Here is a 22,166-nt window from a genome sequence, read left to right as displayed (position 1 = left end):
TGATAGGACAGGAATGCATTGCTCACATTCATCTACTACATGGGGGTGGTGTTCAAACCATTACGTTATCTTACACCCAAAAAATCCATGTCGCCCGCCCCAGCCTATCTATCTGTACCAATCAATCACTTGCGTGGCTTCCCCACACTCCTAAGTATGAAATAGATCCCAGCGGGAGACATATCTGCCTGTATCGCTCAGCTTCCACCTGTCTCTACATTGCTCCCTTCCTGCCTCTTGGTTGGGCTGTCTGCTCCTTTCTCTCTTCTGTTTCTGGGGTTTATGACAGAATCAGCTGCTGCAACACTTTATGTGGAGACTAAAATTAGCATTGTTACTGGGTGAGGAGGAGCCATAGTTGTCTGTGTCTACACAGGGGACACTTCCAGCAGCCCAGATCCACGCGAGACTCTGGGCAGAAATCCCTGCACGCGACAGAACCAGTAACAGAAACGAACCTAAAGTCACCGGACCCTAATGGAATCCGAACCATAAGGGAGAGAGCTGCAAGTGACCAACATTTCTGTATGGGCAAAAGTTCAACGTTTCAAAAGGTATCAAGTCAAGAGATCCCCCTTTTGGACACAGACAGACAGATACAGAGCTGAACTAGAAACCTTATTTTCTGTTTTCATTTTAGTCATGATACTTAGTTAAACCTTTCAGAAAAACAAAAGCAATGGAAGTACAGAAAAATTAAAAATATATGGTTTTTACTATTATACTCTCCCATTTAACAAGCTCAAAATTATCATTCAGCTGTTCACCTGGGGTAAGAAATGTAGATCTGAAATTAATAATTTTTTTTAATGTTACAGTCCTATAATAAGTGGGCTGAGTCCTGTATATGAGGTATTTTGGTCAATCTCTGTTTTATATATAAATATTCAGATAATATTGCTTTCTTATATTTCTGTTTTGTTGTTTTTTTCAATTAATTTTCCTATTTTTCGATAAATCGACATACACCATTGTATCTCACTCTATTACAACGGTATTTAGAAAAGTGTTACGAGATAAAGTGGAGAGTAATCAATAACTACCCAATCCGCATCTAGATCTCAGGCAGTGTTTTAAAAGTGACACAGAGGAGCTGAGTGGTTAATGCTTATTTCACTCAACTTATCTCTTTAAACAATTTGCTTAGTGTGTATACTTAATATAGTTAATTATGCATGCTTCCCTCCCCCCCCCCCCCCCCCCCCCGTAGTCGTTTGTGCTGCATGTTTAATGTTGACCGTGGGCCAGATGTACTAAGCTCGAAAAGTGATAAAATGGAGAGTGATAATGCAACAGCCAAAAAGTTTTCTAACTACCATATCAATCTCTGTGTTTGAAAAATGACAGGAAGGAGCTTATTGGTTGGTAGTTTTTCACTCTCGATGTAATCACTTTTTAAGGCTTAGGGCATGTCACCCTATGGGCCAGATTCACTAAGCTTCAAAAGTGATAAAATGGAGAGTGATAAACAGCCAGCCAATCAGCTCCTACCTACCATGTCACAGACTGTGTTTGAAAAATGTCAGGTAGGAGCTGATTGGTTGGTTGTTTATCACTCTCCATTTTATCACTTTTGAAGCTTAGTGTATCTGGCCCTATATCTTCAACAAGGCATGCAGCAATATCATTCATCAGACTGTATGCAGAATCTCGTTAGGCCAGGCTTAATGATATTGGTGATGGAGCACGTCACCTAGTGTGTACGGGGCTTAAGTCCTATTTGTTGCTTTATCTGGTTGCACTTATTTTACGAGTTACAGTAGCTGTTCCTGTGTTCTAATTGCCAATGTTTCCCTTCATCAGGTAGATGGCAGCTCTCTCTCTCCCACCACACAACTCGCACATGGGTCTAGACATGCCTGGAAGTGCTCCTCGTTTTCTGTGTTTCCCACGTTCAGTTACAGCCCGTGTTGGCACACACGCTGTTTTGAGATGTCATATAAGTGGGGACCCACCACCCAGTGTCCTGTGGGAACGTGTTGGAAATATTCGGCTTGAGCTAGGAGAAAGATGTTACGCTCAGAGGGACGGAGACTGGTATCAGCTGGTGATCAGTGACCTGCGACTGGAAGATTCAGGCCATTACATGTGCAGAGCCAGCAACTGGTCAGGAGAGGGATATGCAGGCGCAAAACTCACAGTCACACTCAACAATGTTGTAGTCAATGAACCACGTATTGGTCTAGCAAATGAATTGCCACAGTCCACTAAATTGGCCACAACCATGGCTTTGGTTTCTTCCAGTGTCGAGACTTTTTCTGAACCAAACCAACAAACAGTGGGCGATGTTCAGGACCTGACCCTCTGCCTTGACCACTCTGCAAGTCTCAACTTTCCACCACATTTTCTACTTGTTCCAACTTCCCAGCGATTGACCTGTGGTCAAAGTGGGGAACTCTCTTGCATAATTTCAGGAAAACCAGAGCCCACAATTCATTGGGAGAAAGATGGAAGGAGCCTGGAAGAGATTTTTGATGGATCTCATTACCGTCTGTCTTCTGGGGGTCACAGCTTGCATATTTCCCATGTCCGCCCCCCAGATGCTGGTGTATATGTGTGTCGGGCCAGTAATTCTGCTGGACAAACATTGGCTGCAGCTGTGCTGCTTGTGGACCCAGTACCACGCCAAGGACCAGAACCCATGCCAGGAGACCCTCCAGCACAGGTGAAAGTGTTCACAGTTAATGAAGGGAAACATGCCAAACTACGCTGTCTGGTCACTGGCAAACCAAGGCCAGAAATTGTCTGGCGCAAAGATGGCCGTGCAGTTAGCCCTGGTCGCCGAACTCTCATTTATGAAGACCGGGATGGGCACTTTATACTTAAAGTGCTGTTCTGTCGGCAACAGGACAGAGGATTGTATGTCTGTGGTGCCTCCAACACAGCTGGGAACACACTGAGTGCTGTCATGTTACATGTCAGAGGTATGTTGCTAACACACAACCACTCTAGTTTTATAATAGAATATGATTACCTTGTAATGCTTGTAATAGTCTCTTGTCCAATTCATTTTTCTACAGCTCATAGGTCTCCAAAACTCTTTTAGGCTTTCTGAGGGACATACCATATATATTATGTAGATTAAGAAGAAATGTTAGGATAATTACTAGCATACCTCCCAACAGTCCCATTTTTCGCGGGACCGTCCTGTTTTTTGGACAGTGTCCCGCGGGAGGGGGGGGGGGTATGAGTCCCCTTGGCCTGACAGAATAGACGCTGTGTGACCCTCATTTGCATGCACCACTCCCCTGTTTACACAGGCCACGCCCCCTTTTCGGAAAAGTTGGGAGGTATGATTCCTAGATTCATTATTTGAAGACCTTAAGATCCAGACAAAAATTAAGTTGCATGTTTTATTTAAATGAAATTGCTTTCTGGTTTTGGTGATGAAAAATATACACAATGAAAAGTTTAAAAGTTTGCTCAATAAACGAATATCACTGAAGTAATTTGAATAAGTCTTAAGGTCCATACACACTGGGCGATTATGCGAGTATGTATGGTGCACGATGATGGGGAAAATAGCTGGGCTGAAAAACGCTCAGTGCATACACACTGAGCGTTTTTCCCCCTGCCCAGCCATATTTCCTGGAAGTGGACGGCTTTCCATAGCAGGAGGTTATAGATAAGCTGTCCACTCTGTCCTATTACCAGCCAGGGCCGGCGCCACCACTAGGCAAATCTAGGCATTTGCCTAGGGCGCCGGCCACTGGAGGGTGGCATTTCGCCCCCCCCCCCCCTCCCCGTGCCGCGGGTGTACCTGTCCTGCGGCTGTGTATATAAATCTTGCGGCGGCGGCAGCGGGGGTCCCTGCAGTCAATAAGAAATAACGAGCGCTATCCGCCTGGCTACGCGGAAGCGCTTCTGTTGTGGAAACACAAGCTTTGTATACACAGCCGCACCACAGGTACACCCCCCCCCCCCCCAGCACCGGGGGGCCCCCACCCCGACTCGCCTGGGGCGCTCCGGTGCCTTGTTACCAGCAGATAAGCGGCAGCCAGCAGCGATTATGCAGGAGCGCGCAACAGCACTCACCACTCATCGCTGCCCCGTACATACTGGGTTGGCTTTCATGCTGTAAGCCGCTCAGACGAAAACTGAGCAGCTTTCACATGTAAGTCGCTCAGTGTGCATGGGGCTTAAGGGGGGACACATACTATGCCTTGAAGAGAGATAAAGTGCCAGCTTCTAACTGACATGTTACAGGCTATGTGGCAGATGTACTAAGCCTTGGAGATAAAGTGAAGAGAGATTAGGGGTGAAATGTAATAGGATGAGAGATTCAGAAAGTAAGAGATTTGGTAAGAATTCTCCAGGTTTTTTAAAGCGGCAATCATTTACACTGCAAAATCAGTTCGATTTGCAATGTAAATGATTGTAGATTTGTAGCCTGTAGATTTCTTAACAAATCTCTCACTTTCTTAATCTCTCATCCTATTTAATTTCACCCAAAGTATCAGGCAGGAAACTCCTAACTGCCATGTTACAGGATTTGTTTGAAAAATGACAGGAGCTGATTGGTTGCTACTTTATCCGTCTCCAAGGCTTAGTACATAGTAGAGATGTGCAGGTTCAGATGTCACATGTTTTGCATAGCCAATAAGAATAATATGCATTAATCCAAATGTGCATTAACTTTGACATTAAGAACCAAGTAAATCCCAGCTCGCACATCTCTAGTAAAAAGACCCATGTGTTTGAAAAATGACAGGAGCGGGTTGGTTGCTACTGTATTGGTTGCCTATAGCAACATCCAATGTGAAATAGAATTCCCATGTTAGTAAATTTCCCCCTATATATCTCTCTACGGGCCGCATTTATCAATCAATATTTGCAGGGAAATCCCTGAAAACACCCATTTTCGGGGGTTAGCCACAAATATTAAGTATCACCCAAATGTATGAGCGCTCATGCCCTGCCGCCAGGCGCATACCCCATAGGTTTCTATGGGTGATGTGAAGCTGCCCGATGTATTAACATCGGGCAGCAGCGCTTCGCATCCCTGGGCTACCGCCATTCTGAGATAGCTGTAACCCATTGTAGCCTATGGACTACGGATCGCACTTCCGCCGGGTCAGTGCCGTCGTCGGGTAGTCAACACTAAACACGCATGCGCAGACCCCCCCCCGGCTTCCGGCTCAGCACATTGTAGGAAGGGCTTTTACAATGTGATCCTAGGCTGTAATATTCTGCCCAGATTGCATTGTAAATGTGATTCTTCATAAATGGGCCCCTAAAGGTGCGTACACCCTAGATATAATTTTAAAATATATGCATGTTCGGTAACCAGTCATAATAACAATGCCATTTTCATAATCCCGTGTGTACACATTATGGGCCTGATTCAGCTTGGATTGCAAAAGCAAAATATTTCTTTAATGGGCAAAACCATTTTCACTGCGGGTGTGGCAAATAAAACACTTGCAGAGAGAGTTAAAGTGCTACCCACTTTAACTCTCTCTGCACGTGTTAATGGTTTTCGTTAACGATATGCACCATAAAGATATCATTAACGACATCATCATTCTTACCATTCAGTGTGTAAGCACTGTATTGTTTTTTTTTTTTTAATCATATAGTTTTTATTTTTTTTGACAAACATACATACATACATACATACAATTATACTTCAATTCTTGCCGATTATCTCTAAGATTATTATACAGTTCTCTGTAGGACCGGCATCGATTTAGTAGAGACAAGTATATTAGTTGCTTCTTATGTATTTGGGAGTGGGTTATTACATTTTTACTGGTTACTTATGGTGTCTGTGTAGTTTATGTGACTGTGGGTTCTTATCTCTTATGTGTTATTATATAGTGCTTTTCTTATTTTATCTGGTATCTTCTATTTGTGTCATGGATCATCTTCATTTAGTGGTTAAGTGAAAAAGGTGCATATCTTAATGTATGTTTCTGTGTGTTACTAGTGTATAATTATTCCTTTTCTTATACGTGTTCTGTGCATTCTTTATGTGAAGTTTTCCTTTCTTTATCCCCACCTCCCTCCTCCCTCCCCCCTCCCTTGGTGTTTGGTGTTTTACTCCCCCCCCCCCCCCTTTTTTTTTGTATAATATTCATCTCTCCCATATACAATTTATCTAGTCTCTAGGTATAGTCGATGCCGCTTCTACCTTGGAACAAAAAGTTACATATCTAAAGAATTGAGGAATTCCCCCCAAAAACACAAATAAATATATAAATAAATGAATTATGCATTCCTAATATTATAATAATATTATAGAGTTTAACAAAGTGAGTTAATAACTAAACATAATCTTTCATTCTGTCTTTGTAAAATAAATGTCAATCTCACCTTCTCGGTGAACCATTTTAAATCAATATTCATCAGTATTTCTTATACCATTTATCTATAAGTATGCAATTTATATAATTTATACAGTTTATAGCTCTACGTTACTTTCTGTTTCATTTGCTGGTATTTTTCATCTAGAACTTTTTCTCTTCAGATTATATTTCCGAAGAGGGAATATCTGTTCCAATTATCGACATATTCCATCTTTCCCATTTTTTAACCCCTTCCCGACATTTGACGTACATTTACGTCATGGTCGGGAAGCACTTCCCGACACATGGCGTAAATGTACGTCATGGATTTAAACTGTCACCGCGTCTATAGACGCGGTGACAGTTTCAACATGTCTGCTGTCCCTGACAGCAGACATGTCCGTGCATGCCCAGGGGGGGCTGCGATGCCGCCCCCCCGTCGGCGATCGCTGTGATTGGCTGTTCAGTGTGAACAGCCATTCACAGCGTTTTCCTGTGTCACCGGCGAATAACGTTCGCCGGTGACACGGGATCAGAGGTGATTGGTGCTGTAAAGTACAGCACCAATCACCGCGGGGTGTAAGGGTGACACTGGTGTCACCCCACCTCACCCCGCCCGCCCCCAAAGGCCGTGATTGGTCCGTCGGACCGACGGACCAATCACAGCCAAGGAGGGGGATTTAAACTAACGGTGACTGCACTGCAGACGCCATTCCGGTCTGGAATAGCGTGCAGTGCGGTCACCGTGCCCACCTGCCGCCATATACTGACCAGAACCTTGCTCCATACTTACCTGATCGCTGCTTCATCACTGCTTGATCACTGCTTGATCTGTGCTGGATGCTTCCTGGATCCTGTTGCTACTTGTGCCTTCCTGTGCTGTGAAATTGTGCTGCTGCAGTGTAATAGCTAGATAGAGAGATAGATAGAGAGAGATAGAGAGATAGAGAGAGATAGAGAGAGATAGAGAGAGATAGAGAGAGAGATAGTGTCAGAGAGTGCTATATTTTGTACTGCTGCAGTGTGATATAGTTATAGATAGAGAGAGAGAGATAGAGAGATAGAGAGAGATAGAGAGAGAGATAGATAGAGAGGCCTAGTGACAGAGTGCTATATTTTGTGCTGCTGCAGTGTGATAGTTATAGAGAGATAGAGAGAGATAGAGAGAGAGAGAGAGATAGAGAGAGATAGTGACAGATTGTGCTATATATTTTTTATATAACTGACTGCTGCCCCCTCCTTTTGTGCTGATCAGTATAAATTAACTGATCAGCAACTTTTTGGGGGCGCAGGTTTTTTTTTTATATATAGATATACCTGTCAGTGCTGCTGCTGCAGTGTCATAGAGTGATAGATAGTGAGAGATAGAGAGATAGAGAGAGATAGTGACAGAGAGTGATAGAGAGTGCTAAATTTTGTGTCTGCTGCCCCCGCCTTTTGTGCTGATCACTATATCTGAGGTGATCAGCAACTTTTTAGGGGTGCAGAGGTTTTTTTTTTTATATATATATACCTGCCAGTTGCACTGTCAGTTGCACCAAAGGTTGTGCACCTGCTGCCCCTCACTGGTAATCAGTGTCGCATCACTGATCACCTTTTTTTTTTGTGTGTGTGCTGTGGGGTCTTTTTTTAATTTTTTTTTTTACACACACTGTGATTTTGGGGGTGTCCTGTGGCCGCTGTGCGCTGATCAGTGACGTACATCACTGATCATCTTTTTCGGCACAGGGTTGATCTATTTTTTTTTTTTTTTTGATCAAATTCCTGTTGCCTTTGAGCGCTGTTCAGTGACAGACGTTACTGACCAACATCTGTGCTCAATTTTTGGCGCAGGACCTTTTTTTTTTTTTTTTTAACCCCTTCAATTTTTTATTTTTAACCCCTTCATTTTTTTTTTTTTATTATTGGTATAAAGTATTTTTTTTTTCTGCACTACATACACACTACACACTACATACCCCCCGGGTTGAAATAAAGTTTGTACCCCCCCCTACACTAAACACGTGTTGAAACATTTCACTACCAGTAACACAAAAATAAAAATGGCATCCCAAATGTCCTCCCAAATGTCCTCCCAAATGTCCTCCCAGTCATCCAGGAGAATGTATTCAGTGGAGAAGGCATATGCCATGCTTGCCTCTGACTCAGACACAGCCAGTGATGCAAGCGGGGAATTTGAAGGATTCGTCTTAAGCTCCTCTTCCTCCTCTGGTGATGAGGGACCCCCTCAAAGACGCCCCCGTAGAGCAGCTGAGACCCCCCCCCAACAATTGATCTCGTATGGACCCCACCACCAGACAATTTTGAGCCCCAGGTTCCTGAGTTTTTGGCCATGCCAGGAATCCAATTTGATTCCACAGGTCTCAGAGAAATTGACTTTTTCAAATTATTTTTCTCTGATGATTTTATAAATTTAATGGTGGACCAAACTAATTTATATGCCCAGCAGTTTATTGCTCAAAACCCCACGTCATCATTTGCTAGGTGGACCCCTGTAGATGCAGTAGAGATGATGACGTTTTGGGGTCTGGTGTTTCATATGGGCATAGTAAAAAAGCCAGAAATTAGGCAATATTGGAGTACAGATGTTCTGTACAGTACTCCATTTTACCGTATGGCCATGACCCGGACTCGATTTGAGACAATTCTTAAATTTATACATTACACCGATAATGCACAGTGCCCACCCAGAGATGATCCCACCTTTGACCGGCTATTCAAAGTCAGGCCGGTCATTGATCATTTCAGTGCCAAATTTGAAGAGGTGTACATCCCTGAAAAATTTATTTGTATCGACGAGTCCCTTATACATTTTAAAGGAAGGGTTAAATTCCGCCAGTACCTTCCCAGTAAGAGGGCAAGGTATGGCATAAAAATGTATAAACTGTGTGAAAGCACCTCAGGGTACACCCACAGGTTTAGGGTTTATGAAGGGAAGGATTCAAGAATTGAACCGCCAGAATGCCCCCCCTCCCTCGTAGGTGTTAGTGGGAAAATTGTCTGGGATTTAGTGCACCCCTTCCTGGATAAAGGTTATCACCTCTATGTGGATAACTTTTACACTAGCATCCCCCTGTTTAAGGCCCTTGGTTCAAGAGGTACAGCAGCTTGCGGTACTGTGCGCAAGAACCAAAGAGGCCTCCCAAAAACGCACATTGCCCAAGTAATGAGAAGGGGTGAAAGCAGGGGAATATGCAACGAAAATATGTTGTTGGTCAAATATAAGGACAAGAGGGATGTCCTTATACTGACAACAATTCACGGAGACAGTACCACCTCCGTCCCTGTACGAGGTACCAGTACCCACACCTCAAAACCTAATTGTATCCTGGATTACAATAGGTACATGGGCGGAGTGGATCTTTCAGATCAGGTACTGAAGCCGTACAGTGCCCTGCGGAAAACAAAAATCTGGTACAAGAAGGTGGCCGTGTATATCATCCAGATGGCACTGTATAACGCTTACGTGCTATTCCGTTCTACCGGCCAGAGGGGGACATTTATGCACTTTCAAGAGGAAGTCATAAAGGGCCTAATATTTGGGAACCAGCAGGCAGAGGGCCCCAGTACTTCTAGTACTGGCCCCCGTATTGTACCAGGGCAGCATTTTCCTGATGAAATCCCCTCCACTGGAAAAAAGGGCAGGACACAAAAAAGGTGCAAAGTTTGCTATAAAAAGGGAATAAGAAAGCAAACTATTTTCCAGTGTGACACTTGCCCCGACAAACCCGGCCTATGTATAAAGGAGTGTTTTAAAATATACCACACATCTATGGAATATTAGGTTCATAATTTCATCGTGCTTCGGGGGTCTTGCTAATGCCACATAGCACCCACCATTCATTCCACCAGAATCTGAGCCGCAAAATCCAAAAATCACTCCTTCCCTTCTGAGTCCTGTCATGCACCCAACTGGTATTTTTTGGTCACATGTGAGGCATTGCCGTACTTGGGAGATATTGGGGCACAGATTTTGGGGTGCTTTTTCTCCTTCATTCCTTGTGAAAATGAAAAATTTTGAGCCAGAACTGCATTTTTGTGTAAAAAAATGTAATTTTTCATGTTCACTGCCCAGTTTTATCAAAATTGGTGAAACCCCTGGGGGTTTGAAATGTACACTATACCCCTAGATGAATTCCCTGAGGGGTGTAGTTTGCAAAATGGGGTCACTTGTGGGGGGGTTCCACTGTATTGGTGCTTTGGGGGTCTTGCTAATGCGACATAGCACCCACCATCATTCCACCAGAATTTGTGCTGCAAACTCCAAATATCACTCCTTCCCTTCTGAGTCCTGCCACTTTTTGGTCACACATGAGGCATTGCCGTACTCGGGAGAAATTGGGGCACAGATTTTGGGGTGCTTTGTCTCCTTCATTCCTTCTGAAAATGAAAAATTTTGAGCCAGAACTGCATTTTTGTGTAAAAAAATGTAATTTTTCATTTTCACTGCCCACTTGTATCAAAATTGGTGAAACCCCTGGGGGTTTGAAATGTACACTATACCCCTAGATGAATTCCCTGAGGGGTGTACTTTGCAAAATGGGGTGACTTGTGGGGGGGTTCCACTGTATTGGTGCAACATAGCACCCACCATTCATTCCACCAAAATCTGTGCTGCAAAATCCAAAAATCACTCCTTCCCTTCTGAGTCCTGCCATGCACCCAACTGGTATTTTTTGTTCACATGTGAGGCATTGCCGTACTCGGGAGAAATTGGGGCACAGATTTTGGGGTGCTTTTTCTCCTTCATACCTTCTGAAAATGAAAAATTTTGAGCCAGAACTGAATTTTTGTGTAAAAAAATGTAATTTTTCATTTTCACTGCCCACTTGTATCAAAATTGGTGAAACCCCTGGGGGTTTGAAATGTACACTATACCCCTAGATGAATTCCCTGAGGGGTGTACTTTGCAAAATGGGGTGACTTGTGGGGGGGTTCCACTGTATTGGTGCAACATAGCACCCACCATTCATTCCACCAAAATCTGTGCTGCAAAATCCAAAAATCACTCCTTCCCTTCTGAGTCCTGCCATGCACCCAACTGGTATTTTTTGTTCACATGTGAGGCATTGCCGTACTCGGGAGAAATTGGGGCACAGATTTTGGGGTGCTTTTTCTCCTTCATACCTTCTGAAAATGAAAAATTTTGAGCCAGAACTGAATTTTTGTGTAAAAAAATGTAATTTTTCATTTTCACTGCCCACTTGTATCAAAATTGGTGAAACCCCTGGGGGTTTGAAATGTACACTATACCCCTAGATGAATTCCCTGAGGGGTGTAGTTTGCAAAATGGGGTCACTTGTGGGGGGGTTCCACTGTATTGGTGCTTGGGGGGTCTTGCTAATGCGACATAGCACCCACCAAAATTCCACCAGAATCTGAGCTGCAAAATCCAAAAATCACTCCTTCCCTTCTGAGTCCTGCCATGCACCCAACTGGTATTTTTTGGTCACATGTGAGGCATTGCCGTACTCGGGAGAAATTGGGGCACAGATTTTGGGGTGCTTTTTCTCCTTCATACCTTCTGAAAATGAAAAATTTTGAGCCAGAACTGCATTTTTGTGTAAAAAAATGTAATTTTTCATGTTCACTGCCCACTTGTATCAAAATTGGTGAAACCCCTGGGGGTTTGAAATGTACACTATACCCCTAGATGAATTCCCTGAGGGGTGTAGTTTGCAAAATGGGGTCACTTGTGGGGTGGTTCCACTGTCTTGGTGCTTGGGGGGTCTTGCTAATGCGACATAGCACCCACCAAAATTCCACCAGAATCTGAGCTGCAAAATCCAAAAATCACTCCTTCCCTTCTGAGTCCTGCCATGCACCCAACTGGTATTTTTTGGTCACATGTGAGGCATTGCCGTACTCGGGAGAAATTGGGGCACAGATTTTGGGGTGCTTTTTCTCCTTCATACCTTCTGAAAATGAAAAATTTTGAGCCAGAACTGCATTTTTGTGTAAAAAAATGTAATTTTTCATTTTCACTGCCCACTTGTATCAAAATTGGTGAAACCCCTGGGGGTTTGAAATGTACACTATACCCCTAGATGAATTCCCTGAGGGGTGTAGTTTGCAAAATGGGGTCACTTGTGGGGGGGTTCCACTGTATTGGTGCTTGGGGGGTCTTGCTAATGCGACATAGCACCCACCAAAATTCCACCAGAATCTGAGCTGCAAAATCCAAAAATCACTCCTTCCCTTCTGAGTCCTGCCATGCACCCAACTGGTATTTTTTGTTCACATGTGAGGCATTGCCGTACTCGGGAGAAATTGGGGCACAGATTTTGGGGTGCTTTGTCTCCTTCATTCCTTGTGAAAATGAAAAATTTGAGCCAGAACTGCATTTTTGTGTAAAAAAATGTAATTTTTCATTTTCACTGCCCAGTTGTATCAAAATTGGTGAAACCCCTGGGGGTTTGAAATGTACACTATACCCCTAGATGAATTCCCTGAGGGGTGTACTTTGCAAAATGGGGTGACTTGTGGGGGGGTTCCACTGTATTGGTGCTTTGGGAGTCTTGCTAATGCAACATGGCACCCACCATTCATTCCACCAAAATCTGTGCTGCCAAATCCAAAAATCACTCCTTCCCTTCTGAGTCCTGCCATGCGCCCAACTGGTATTTTTTGGTCACATGTGAGGCATTGCCGTACTCGGGAGAAATTGGGGCACAGATTTTGGGGTGCTTTGTCTCCTTCATTCCTTGTGAAAATGAAAAATTTTGAGCCAGAACTGCATTTTTGTGTAAAAAAATGTAATTTTTCATTTTCACTGCCCAGTTGTATCAAAATTGGTGAAACCCCTGGGGGTTTGAAATGTACACTATACCCCTAGATGAATTCCCTGAGGGGTGTACTTTGCAAAATGGGGTGACTTGTGGGGGGGTTCCACTGTATTGGTGCAACATAGCACCCACCATTCATTCCACCAAAATCTGTGCTGCAAAATCCAAAAATCACTCCTTCCCTTCTGAGTCCTGCCATGCACCCAACTGGTATTTTTTGTTCACATGTGAGGCATTGCCGTACTCGGGAGAAATTGGGGCACAGATTTTGGGGTGCTTTTTCTCCTTCATACCTTCTGAAAATGAAAAATTTTGAGCCAGAACTGCATTTTTGTGTAAAAAAATGTAATTTTTCATTTTCACTGCCCAGTTGTACCACAATTGGTGAAACCCCTGGGGGTTTGAAATGTACACTATACCCCTAGATGAATTCCCTGAGGGGTGTACTTTGCAAAATGGGGTAACTTGTGGGGGGGTTCCTAAATTTTAGCATCTTATGGTGCCTAGAAACCTACATGGTGCCTAAAAAATAATCTCATAAAAAGGAGGCTCCAAAATCAAGTAGGTGCTCCTTCTATTATGAAGCCTGTGGTTTGGTCAACGTGCACACTAGGGCCACATATAGGATATTTTTGAAAACAAAAGAATTGGGGGAATCAATTTTTAGTCACATTTCTCTAGTAAAATGTACTGTGTTCCTTAGAAAAATGTATTAAAATTGCAAATCTGCAAAAAAAATGAAATTTTGAAATTTCACCTACACTTTGTTTTAATTCCTGTGAAACACCTAAAGGGTTAACAAACTTCCAAAATGCTGTTTTGAATACTGTGAGGGGTGCAGTTTTTGAAATGGCATCATTTATGGGGGTGTCTCACATACAAGTCCCTCAAAGTCATATCAGAACTGAACTGGTCCCTAAAAAAATCAGTGTTTGAAATTTTCTTGAAAATTTGAGAATTTGCTATTCATATTGTAAGCCTCCTAGTGTCCAAAAAAATTAAAAGGAAGTTGAAATAATGATGGAAACATAAAGTAGACATATGGTCTATGTTAGTTATTAACTATTTTGAGTGGTATGATTATTTGTCTCACAAGCAGAAAATTTAACATTTTGCAAATCGCTAAATTTTCAATTTTTTCACGACATTTTGGTATTTTTCACAAAAAAACACAGACTGTATCGACCCAAATTTACCACTAATTTGAAGTACAATGTGTCACGAGAAAACAATCTCAAAATCACTGGGATAAGTAAAAGCAAAAAAAAGTTATCCCCACTTAAGTGAGACATGTCAGATTTGAAAAAAATGGCTCTGTCAGGAACGCAAAAACTAGCTCTGTCAGGAAGGGGTTAATATACTTTTGAATAGAATCTCTACTCCTATACATGGTCCTTTCATGTCCTGATACCTCATTTACCAGTGCTCTCCAATGGAAAACATTAGGTGATTCAGGAGCCAACCATTTTCTAGCTATCAGTACCTTAGCCAGGGTAGTAAGGCAGAGTACATATTGATATAAGCACTGTATTGTTAACGATGTACCCTCCCGCACTTTTGTAGAGGAAACATTAACAATAAAGAGCTTAACTATAAAGGTGGGGCCGGATCTTTTGGGTCGCAAGGCTGAATTTGACATCACACAGCCACATTGCGCCCCCCCCCCCCCCCCAGACAGTCCATACACTCCACTTTTGTCCGAACCAAGCTCCTGCTCCGCTGACACGACAACTTCAAAATGACCATCAACGACCCTCTGTTGGCCCTTAGACTGTGGTTGCCTCCAACCACAGCTTCAGGACTCACAAATGCACGCTACCACATGTGTTCTTGCGTAGATCACTGAAAATGGCCAAATAGCGATTTTCGGCGATCAGCGACTGAAGCTGAATCGCCCCCATAGTGAGTATACCCATTTGTAATGATGATACGTGGTTGCATCTTCCCACCTGATGTACTGCACATCAGATTGGATGACATGCAATGTGGATATATCTTGCCACTACTCCATGGTGGATCATATAGTGTGTGTGTATACAGCAATAATACAGGCACTATGGGCCCCAATTGTAGAATTGCTAAATGCATGCACGATGCTCAAACTGCAGTCGCATTACGGAAGGATGCAATCGAGTGTTGGCGAGGGAATTGAGGTGGTGTTGGGAGGGCCAGGTCTGGACAAAACAGGAGTGTCCAGAACGTTTTCAGCTTCGCAGCCGGGGGGGCTACCCTAGAGTTATGATCAAATTGTCAGGAACTTTGCATGAGAGACACCAGTTGAAGTTTTGACTGTTTTAGTAAAACTGCAACTGATACTGAATCCGGCCCTAGTATATTGTATGTTACATTGTTACATCGTAAGATAGCCAAATTGTTTATGCATGTACCTGCTTTAGGTTCTAGTTTCAAACCATAACATAATCGACCCATACTGTAGCTGCTGATGTGACTGTGCCACTCTCATCTCCTAATTTGACACTTGTATTTGTTTAGCTGTTTTTCTTTTCTTTTTTTAGAGGTGATGCGCTAAAAATAAATGTATTTTTCGCTTTCCCCTTTAATGTATGCACATGCTGTAGGTTTTTCTTTGTCATTTCCTCATGTGGTTTTCATCCTTGCATTTATGTAATCAAGAAGGTTTGTTTATATTAATTTTCCCTTCTGACATAGGAGTCAATTCACCAATTCAATTAGCCCAAACGGAGGCGAGTTGTCATTTTAACGGTGCCGAAACACTGCTGATGGCAGCACAACTCGCCCATCTCATGACCTGAATGAGCTCTGAACTTTTTTGAATGATTTTTGTATATTGGACAGATTTTTTGTTACATGTCAATTCAGAATGGAGTTCAGACACACCACCCCGAACCTAAATATATCTGTACATGTTAAATCTGCCCCATCTGCAGTGCAGCATGGTTTTATCCAGGTGCAAAGTTACTCTTTTTTTTGTGTGTTTTTTATCTTATAATTATTTCCAACTCTGAATCAGCTCTAATATATTTAGTCAGGTTTGTTAGAAAGAACATAGGGCCTGATTGTTGTCGGTACGCAGGGAAAAGCAGCGCAGCGCAGCAATTTTTCACCCGCTCTCAGATAAAAGTCAGTTTCATCTAACTTTTATCTGGGCCGGCGATGGCCAAACAGGGGACGGGCGCTGACATCACACTGCCCACCCGGGGCAGGCATTGGCCCATCTGTGTTCCCAAGGGAACACTCTGCGTTTTGATAGGGACACCCATAAAACACCGGGTGTTCCCCTGTCCCAGGCTGCTCTCAGTGTAATACTGAAGGCATTTGTAAATCGGGTCTACACATGTGCATGCAGAGACCCACAATATCGTTCCCCGGCGCTGGGGACTTACTGAATTAAGTCCATGAGGTGAAAGGGTACCTCCAATACACAGCGGTGGCTCTGTCATAATCAGTGAGTCATAAGACGTGATCTTAAGTTTGAGTATCCAAAAAATAAACTGTGTGTTGCCTTTCAGGGCCAAGCTTGGCACACTTTTGCGTGCACTGAAGAGAAATCGTTTCATTAATTATCGCTTGATGTATCACTAAACTCGAAGCAGGTCATTTATACCACTGTAACAACACATAAATGTATTCAAACAACAAAAAGGTTTGATACTTTAGCAGCCCCACAGATCTTACTGGCTAAACCGCTGCCTCTGTGTGATTCATAATAGCATGAACCTTGTTTCAAGGCTGCACTGAGTACAAAATTAAAAATATACTGCTTTAGAAAAAATCTTAAATATATATAATAATGTCATGCGCTACTATAAACTCCCAACCCCTCCATTATATACAGATTAAATTATCATTTTAAGAAATGTTACACCCGATTGCATAAAATTGTGACCTACTGTATGCTTCTTTCATTCCCCAGAGGTAGGTGACCGTTTCCCTGCTCCATTGAGAGACGTTGCAGTGAGAGAGGGGCAGGATGCCATGTTAGAGTGCTCAGTGCCAGACGGAACCCGCACTACTTGGTACCTGGAGGATCAGAGACTCCACCCAGGAAAGCGTCACCAAATGGAAGAACATGGTCCCATCAGACGACTGATAATCCGAGGAGCTCGGACTGATGATGATGGGGTGTATGTGTGCCAGACTAATAAAGGGGCCCAAAGCATAGCAGAGGTAGCTGTTCGAGGTAAGACTCACAAATGCTTTGAACCTACATTCAGTATTTACACTCCTTTTTTTACAATAACCAACATTATCTGTGACAAAGCCGTAACCTCATGAACAAAATGTATTTTCTTAGCAGAAATCTATAAGGCAGAGTATACAAATACTAAAGTTTTATTGGACTAAGGGAAGTGGGGGGTGGGAATTAATTATGCAAATACAGTGAAACTATGAAAGGGGGAGCACTGGTACTAACTCTGGTGGGTAAGGGTTTGTACCTTAACTGACACACAAAACCCTACCCCACTACACCAGCAACAGCAGACACAAGGACATCTTTACTCTACAACCAACAAATACCAGGTAAATCACCCTCCCAGCATGCCATACCACCAACCGCTAACCTCTCCATCCTGCTGTAAACACACACACCTCACGCCACTAGGGATTACAGCACCCACAAACACCCTTCCTAACCCACTGTACCCCTCCAATGGCTCCCCAACACCCCCCCCCCACTGTCCATAACCAACCCAAGTACAGCACCCCCACCTCCCTCACCCACATGGGGACCTGCACCTAACCAAACTACACCACCCACATTGCCCAACCCCACAACTGCAAGTCCACCACACACAGTATCCCCAAACCCACCACTCCCCCACCCACACCACCCCAAGCACCCCCCCCCCCCCCATATCGCCCAACCCTCACCCATGCAATAACTGCATTCACAGGTTAAGGGGGCGCAGCGCCCCCATTACGACGGTGTGAAGAGCGCCCGTAGGACGCGATGAATCACCTAGCATATATATGTGTCTACGGTACTGTCTGTGTGTCTCCAAAACACTGCCATCTGCTGGCAATGAGTGAAACTACATCGCTTTCTCTCTCTCACATACTGTAGGCAAGTGGCTTTCGAAGCTTATTAGTTTAAGCATATGTTGCAAACATAATTACATTTAGAAAATAAAATTTTACAGGTGGGTTTTGAAAATTGTTTCATTTAAGGGGCTAAGTGGTGCGCAATATTAGGCATTGTACACTAAACTACACCCTTAGCTATTCCTCCAATAACCCTCAGCATTCACAGCTGTCAGTCCTTCAGTTTCTACTTTCCTGTCTATAAAACACATCAAATCTTGGCTATTTTTAGACTTGCACTCAGCTGGCTTTTTTTTTCTTCTTATGCACATTCAACAGCTTAATGTTAATGCTATTTACTCACAATGTGTGAAAATTGCACAGCAGAACAAGCCCTGCTTATCTGTAGCCTTATGGCTTGTCCTGTGCTTAACCTACTGTATCTATCTCCCAGGACCGATTGTGAAGAAGTTGTCCCGTCGTCTAGAAGTAGCTGAAGGAGGAAATGCAGCATTTTGTGCAGAGACTGAAAGTGACATCGAGCAGGTCGGCTGGACCTACGACGGTCACATTCTTTCTGAGGATCACAAGACGGTTGTGAAGAGTTTTGGAAGGACCCATGTCTTGGTGCTGGTTGGGGTCACACAGAAGGATTCTGGTACCATCCAATTCCATGCTGGACTGTCCGAGTCTTCCTGCCAACTCCGAGTAAAGGGTGAGAGAGACCAATCCCACTCCTTTATACTAGTGGTTGAGGTTATAGAGTGGACACTGTACCTATTGCTCTTGACTACAACTTTACCAAAGAAAACATTAAGCACATTAAAGGGGTACAGATTAAATTTTAGGTTTTTTTTTTTCTCAAAATTCTCACAACCGACTGAACCTGGGTTGTCACGTGCTTGCACTTAATGGAATATATTACTTATATTAGCCATCTCACCGGTATAGCATTATTCAGCAGGGACATTATGAGACAAGCATAGTGTTCTAATGGGGTCTACACACGTAGTGCTATAGGGGCATTTTCTAAGCAATCTCACTAGATGTCACTACGTTACTATCGACCGGCGATGAATAACCATCATGCTGGATATTAATCTGTCAGGGCCAGAGCTCTCACCGGAGAACACTGGCCCTGACAGATCGCTCAGCACACAGCGCTGACACATCACTATGCAATGCTGAGCGATCTTGCTGAGCATTCTGAGTGATCTAGCGTGGGTTAGCCAATTGCCTAAAATCAGAATCTGTAATTATGTTGCGTGCATAGGGAGGGACTGCAACAGTCTGCTTTACATGGGGGCCATGGGGGAGGGGAATCAGTCAGTTATTGTTTGTAAGGGATGCAGTCAATAATAGGTAATAATAGGTCGACCACTGTTGGCCAACAGTCAAAATGTCAACATGCACTAGGTCGGCATGGTCAAAAGGTAAAAGCATGGCAAGTAGAGCGAGCCATGAACACTTATAGTATCCATTTCGACTTATGTCGACATAGGCACCCCAAAACCCATAAAACCGCATGTGGATCTTTTTAATGTCGACCTATTGCTTGTGTCAACCTTTTGACCATGTTGAACTTTTTTCCTGTATTGACCTTATGACTGTTGACCAATAGTGGTCATAAGGTCGACAGGAGTTTTTCACTTTTTTGTCCCTAATGCTGACATAGTCGACATGGAGACCGTATCGATGCACCGCGTACCCAGTGCTTGCCATGCTTTTGGCATGGTGCCTCGCTGCGCTCGGTACACTATTTTATTCTCCCACAACACCCTAGTGGATGGTAGGGCATGAAATACCACCTGTCGGCACATGTTGGCTCAAAAAACAATGAAGAACCCCATGTCGGTCTAATGATTCAACTAATAACTTGCTGGTGACCCAATGACCGTATACCAGTTTATTCTACCACCACACCCTAGTCGATGGTAGGGCATGAAATACCGCCTGTCGGCACATGTTGGCTAAAAAAAAGTGAAAAACGCATGTCGACCTTCTCATTGTCGACCTAATGCATGTGTCCCCATTTTGACCCTGTCAACCTTAGCCATGTCAACCTTTGTCATGTGTCGACATAAGGCCTGTCTACCTTTCATGGTTGACACAATGCATGTCGACCATATACTTTTGCAACTGAGACAGGTCGGAAGGGGTCAACACTGATGTCATAGACCCTCCTCAAAAACTCCTAAAAATAAATCAAATGCAAATACTGCAACTAAACTACAAGTAAATAGTGGTCCACACATGCACCATGCGACTGAAACGCACGTGCAGTTGTCCGTTAATCAGTCGATCTATGATGTCGTTGCTCAGCGATCAACTCTGAATCAGGCCCAAAGTCAGCAATTGTTGTGTTTGCTGGGCTGAATTAATTCATACTGATATCTTGATGTCATGTAAGCAAATATGTCATATAAATTAATTCTCGATAATTTCAATTGAAAAAAAACTGTCAAAAATGGTTGCAGAACTATACAATATATGTAACTCCTGGATTTCAAGAGGTTAAATTCTCAGTGCATTTGAATACAGCTTGCTGAGCCACCTCTTCTGTAAATGTTACTGGATTAACAAAATCCCACATGTCTGCATTGTAACTGTTACTAATGAGATAACCAAATGGTTCTGTCTGTCCTGTGTTCAAGGTTTGTGTCCTATAAAACTGAGGCTCTATTTCAGATATGTGTCCCTGATATGTTGCATAGGAATAACAGTAACATCTACTGGGAATTAGGGGACCTGTCCTTACACTCAAATAAAAATGCACACAATATATTAAGAAAGCAGTTGTTATTCAAGCAATTGATGTATACAGGAATTATATACTGTGTACGTGTGTGTGCGGGGCCGGCGCCACCACCAGGCAGCTTTAGGCATTTGCCTAGGGCGCCAGCCACTGGAGGGTGGAAGATGGAGCAGGTGTTTCCCCCCCCCCCCCCTTGATGATATGGTGGTGAGCAGTAACTCCCCGAGCAACTTCGTGGCCGCCGCTGCTTCGCCCATCCCCCCCGCCCCCCATGGAGTGACTCGCCAGGCTGGGGTGACACCCGCACTCCACGTGCCCTGTCCCACTCCCTACTTATCTCACCATGGACCTGTCCCAGAAGCCTCCTTTCTCTAAGGTTATGGCTCCCACGTCACAGCAGCAGCTGCAGAGACTCTGCCCAGGGCCGCTGCAAGGCCCCGCATCGCCCGGTCCCCCCCCGAGCTGCGCCACTAACTCTCTCCCCCCCCCCCGAGCCACGCCACTAACTCTCTCCCCCTCCCCCCAGCCGCGTCGCAACGCAACTCCAGGCAGACCCCCCCCCCCCCCTCTCCGAAAGCGAACAGTGAATGCCGGACAATTCTCCGTTTAATGCTCGCTACAATTCGCTGGTGTATTTCAATAGGGTTTTCACTGGGATTCGCCGAGAGTGTATTCTATTTAGCATGATTTTCGCCATAATACACCGTTTTGCATTCAGCATCTTTTTAAGGTGAACTGGAAAGTGATCTTTTAAAAAAAAAATTCTGTGAAGGGGCATGCTATTGTTATTCATGTGCTTGAAGCACATATTTAATTTTTATTTTGTTTTACTTTTTTTTTTTTACACATTCACCAGCAGGGGGCCGGAAGCCGCTCATTACATATTCATATAATCACTTTACACTGCTCCCGCTCATTACATATGCACGAGTGGAAGCAGTGCAGCGGCTCTCTACCCGTGTCCCCTGCCAGCTCTCCCGGGGGGGCAGCTTCTGATGCCTGTGTCCCCGGGAGCCCTTCTTCCCCCCACACATTCTGGGGCAGGTAGGGAGGCTTCCATCTTCCTGTCTGCCGCCTTACCCCGGCTCCCTGTGGCATTTGCCGCAGGGGTTAAAATTCGTCGTCAGGGGCAGTGAGCCCCTGTGGCGTTGAATAGGGTGGCAGGGAGGGCTGGCATCGAATGCTGCAGCCCTCCGGAACCCTGCAAATGTGCAGCGAATCCTAAACAGGATTCACTGCACATTGTGAAAAATACTCCCCCCAACTTGGTTAATGGGTAATTGGAGGAGGGGGGGGGGGGTTAACAAATATATTAATATATAATGTATATATAAT

The 22,166-nt window shown here is 43.9% G+C and overlaps 1 protein-coding gene across 3 annotated transcripts in view; it reads left to right on the top strand.

The window, feature by feature from the left end:
• The first annotated feature begins 207 nt into the window (after positions 1–207).
• The window catches only part of OBSL1 (obscurin like cytoskeletal adaptor 1), a 124,469-nt gene continuing 102,510 nt past the window's right edge, over positions 208–22,166 (top strand). For 2 of the 3 annotated variants that reach the window (XM_083153805.1, XM_083153802.1), the window contains exons 1-4: positions 208–554; positions 1,804–2,924; positions 16,968–17,234; positions 18,531–18,791. In XM_083153805.1, the coding sequence (XP_083009931.1) occupies positions 1,808–2,924; positions 16,968–17,234; positions 18,531–18,791 (1,645 nt within the window). In that variant the 5' untranslated portion in view covers positions 208–554; positions 1,804–1,807. Of the gene's footprint in view, positions 555–627; positions 773–1,803; positions 2,925–16,967; positions 17,235–18,530; positions 18,792–22,166 lie in introns of those variants that run through there. The other variant, XM_083153804.1, reaches the window with a different exon arrangement.

Source organism: Crinia signifera, chromosome 7, assembly GCF_055691185.1.
Source record: "Crinia signifera chromosome 7, ASM5569118v1, whole genome shotgun sequence".
NCBI classification, from domain to species: domain Eukaryota; kingdom Metazoa; phylum Chordata; class Amphibia; order Anura; family Myobatrachidae; genus Crinia; species Crinia signifera.
This window is presented reverse-complemented; position numbering and strand designations above follow the sequence as displayed.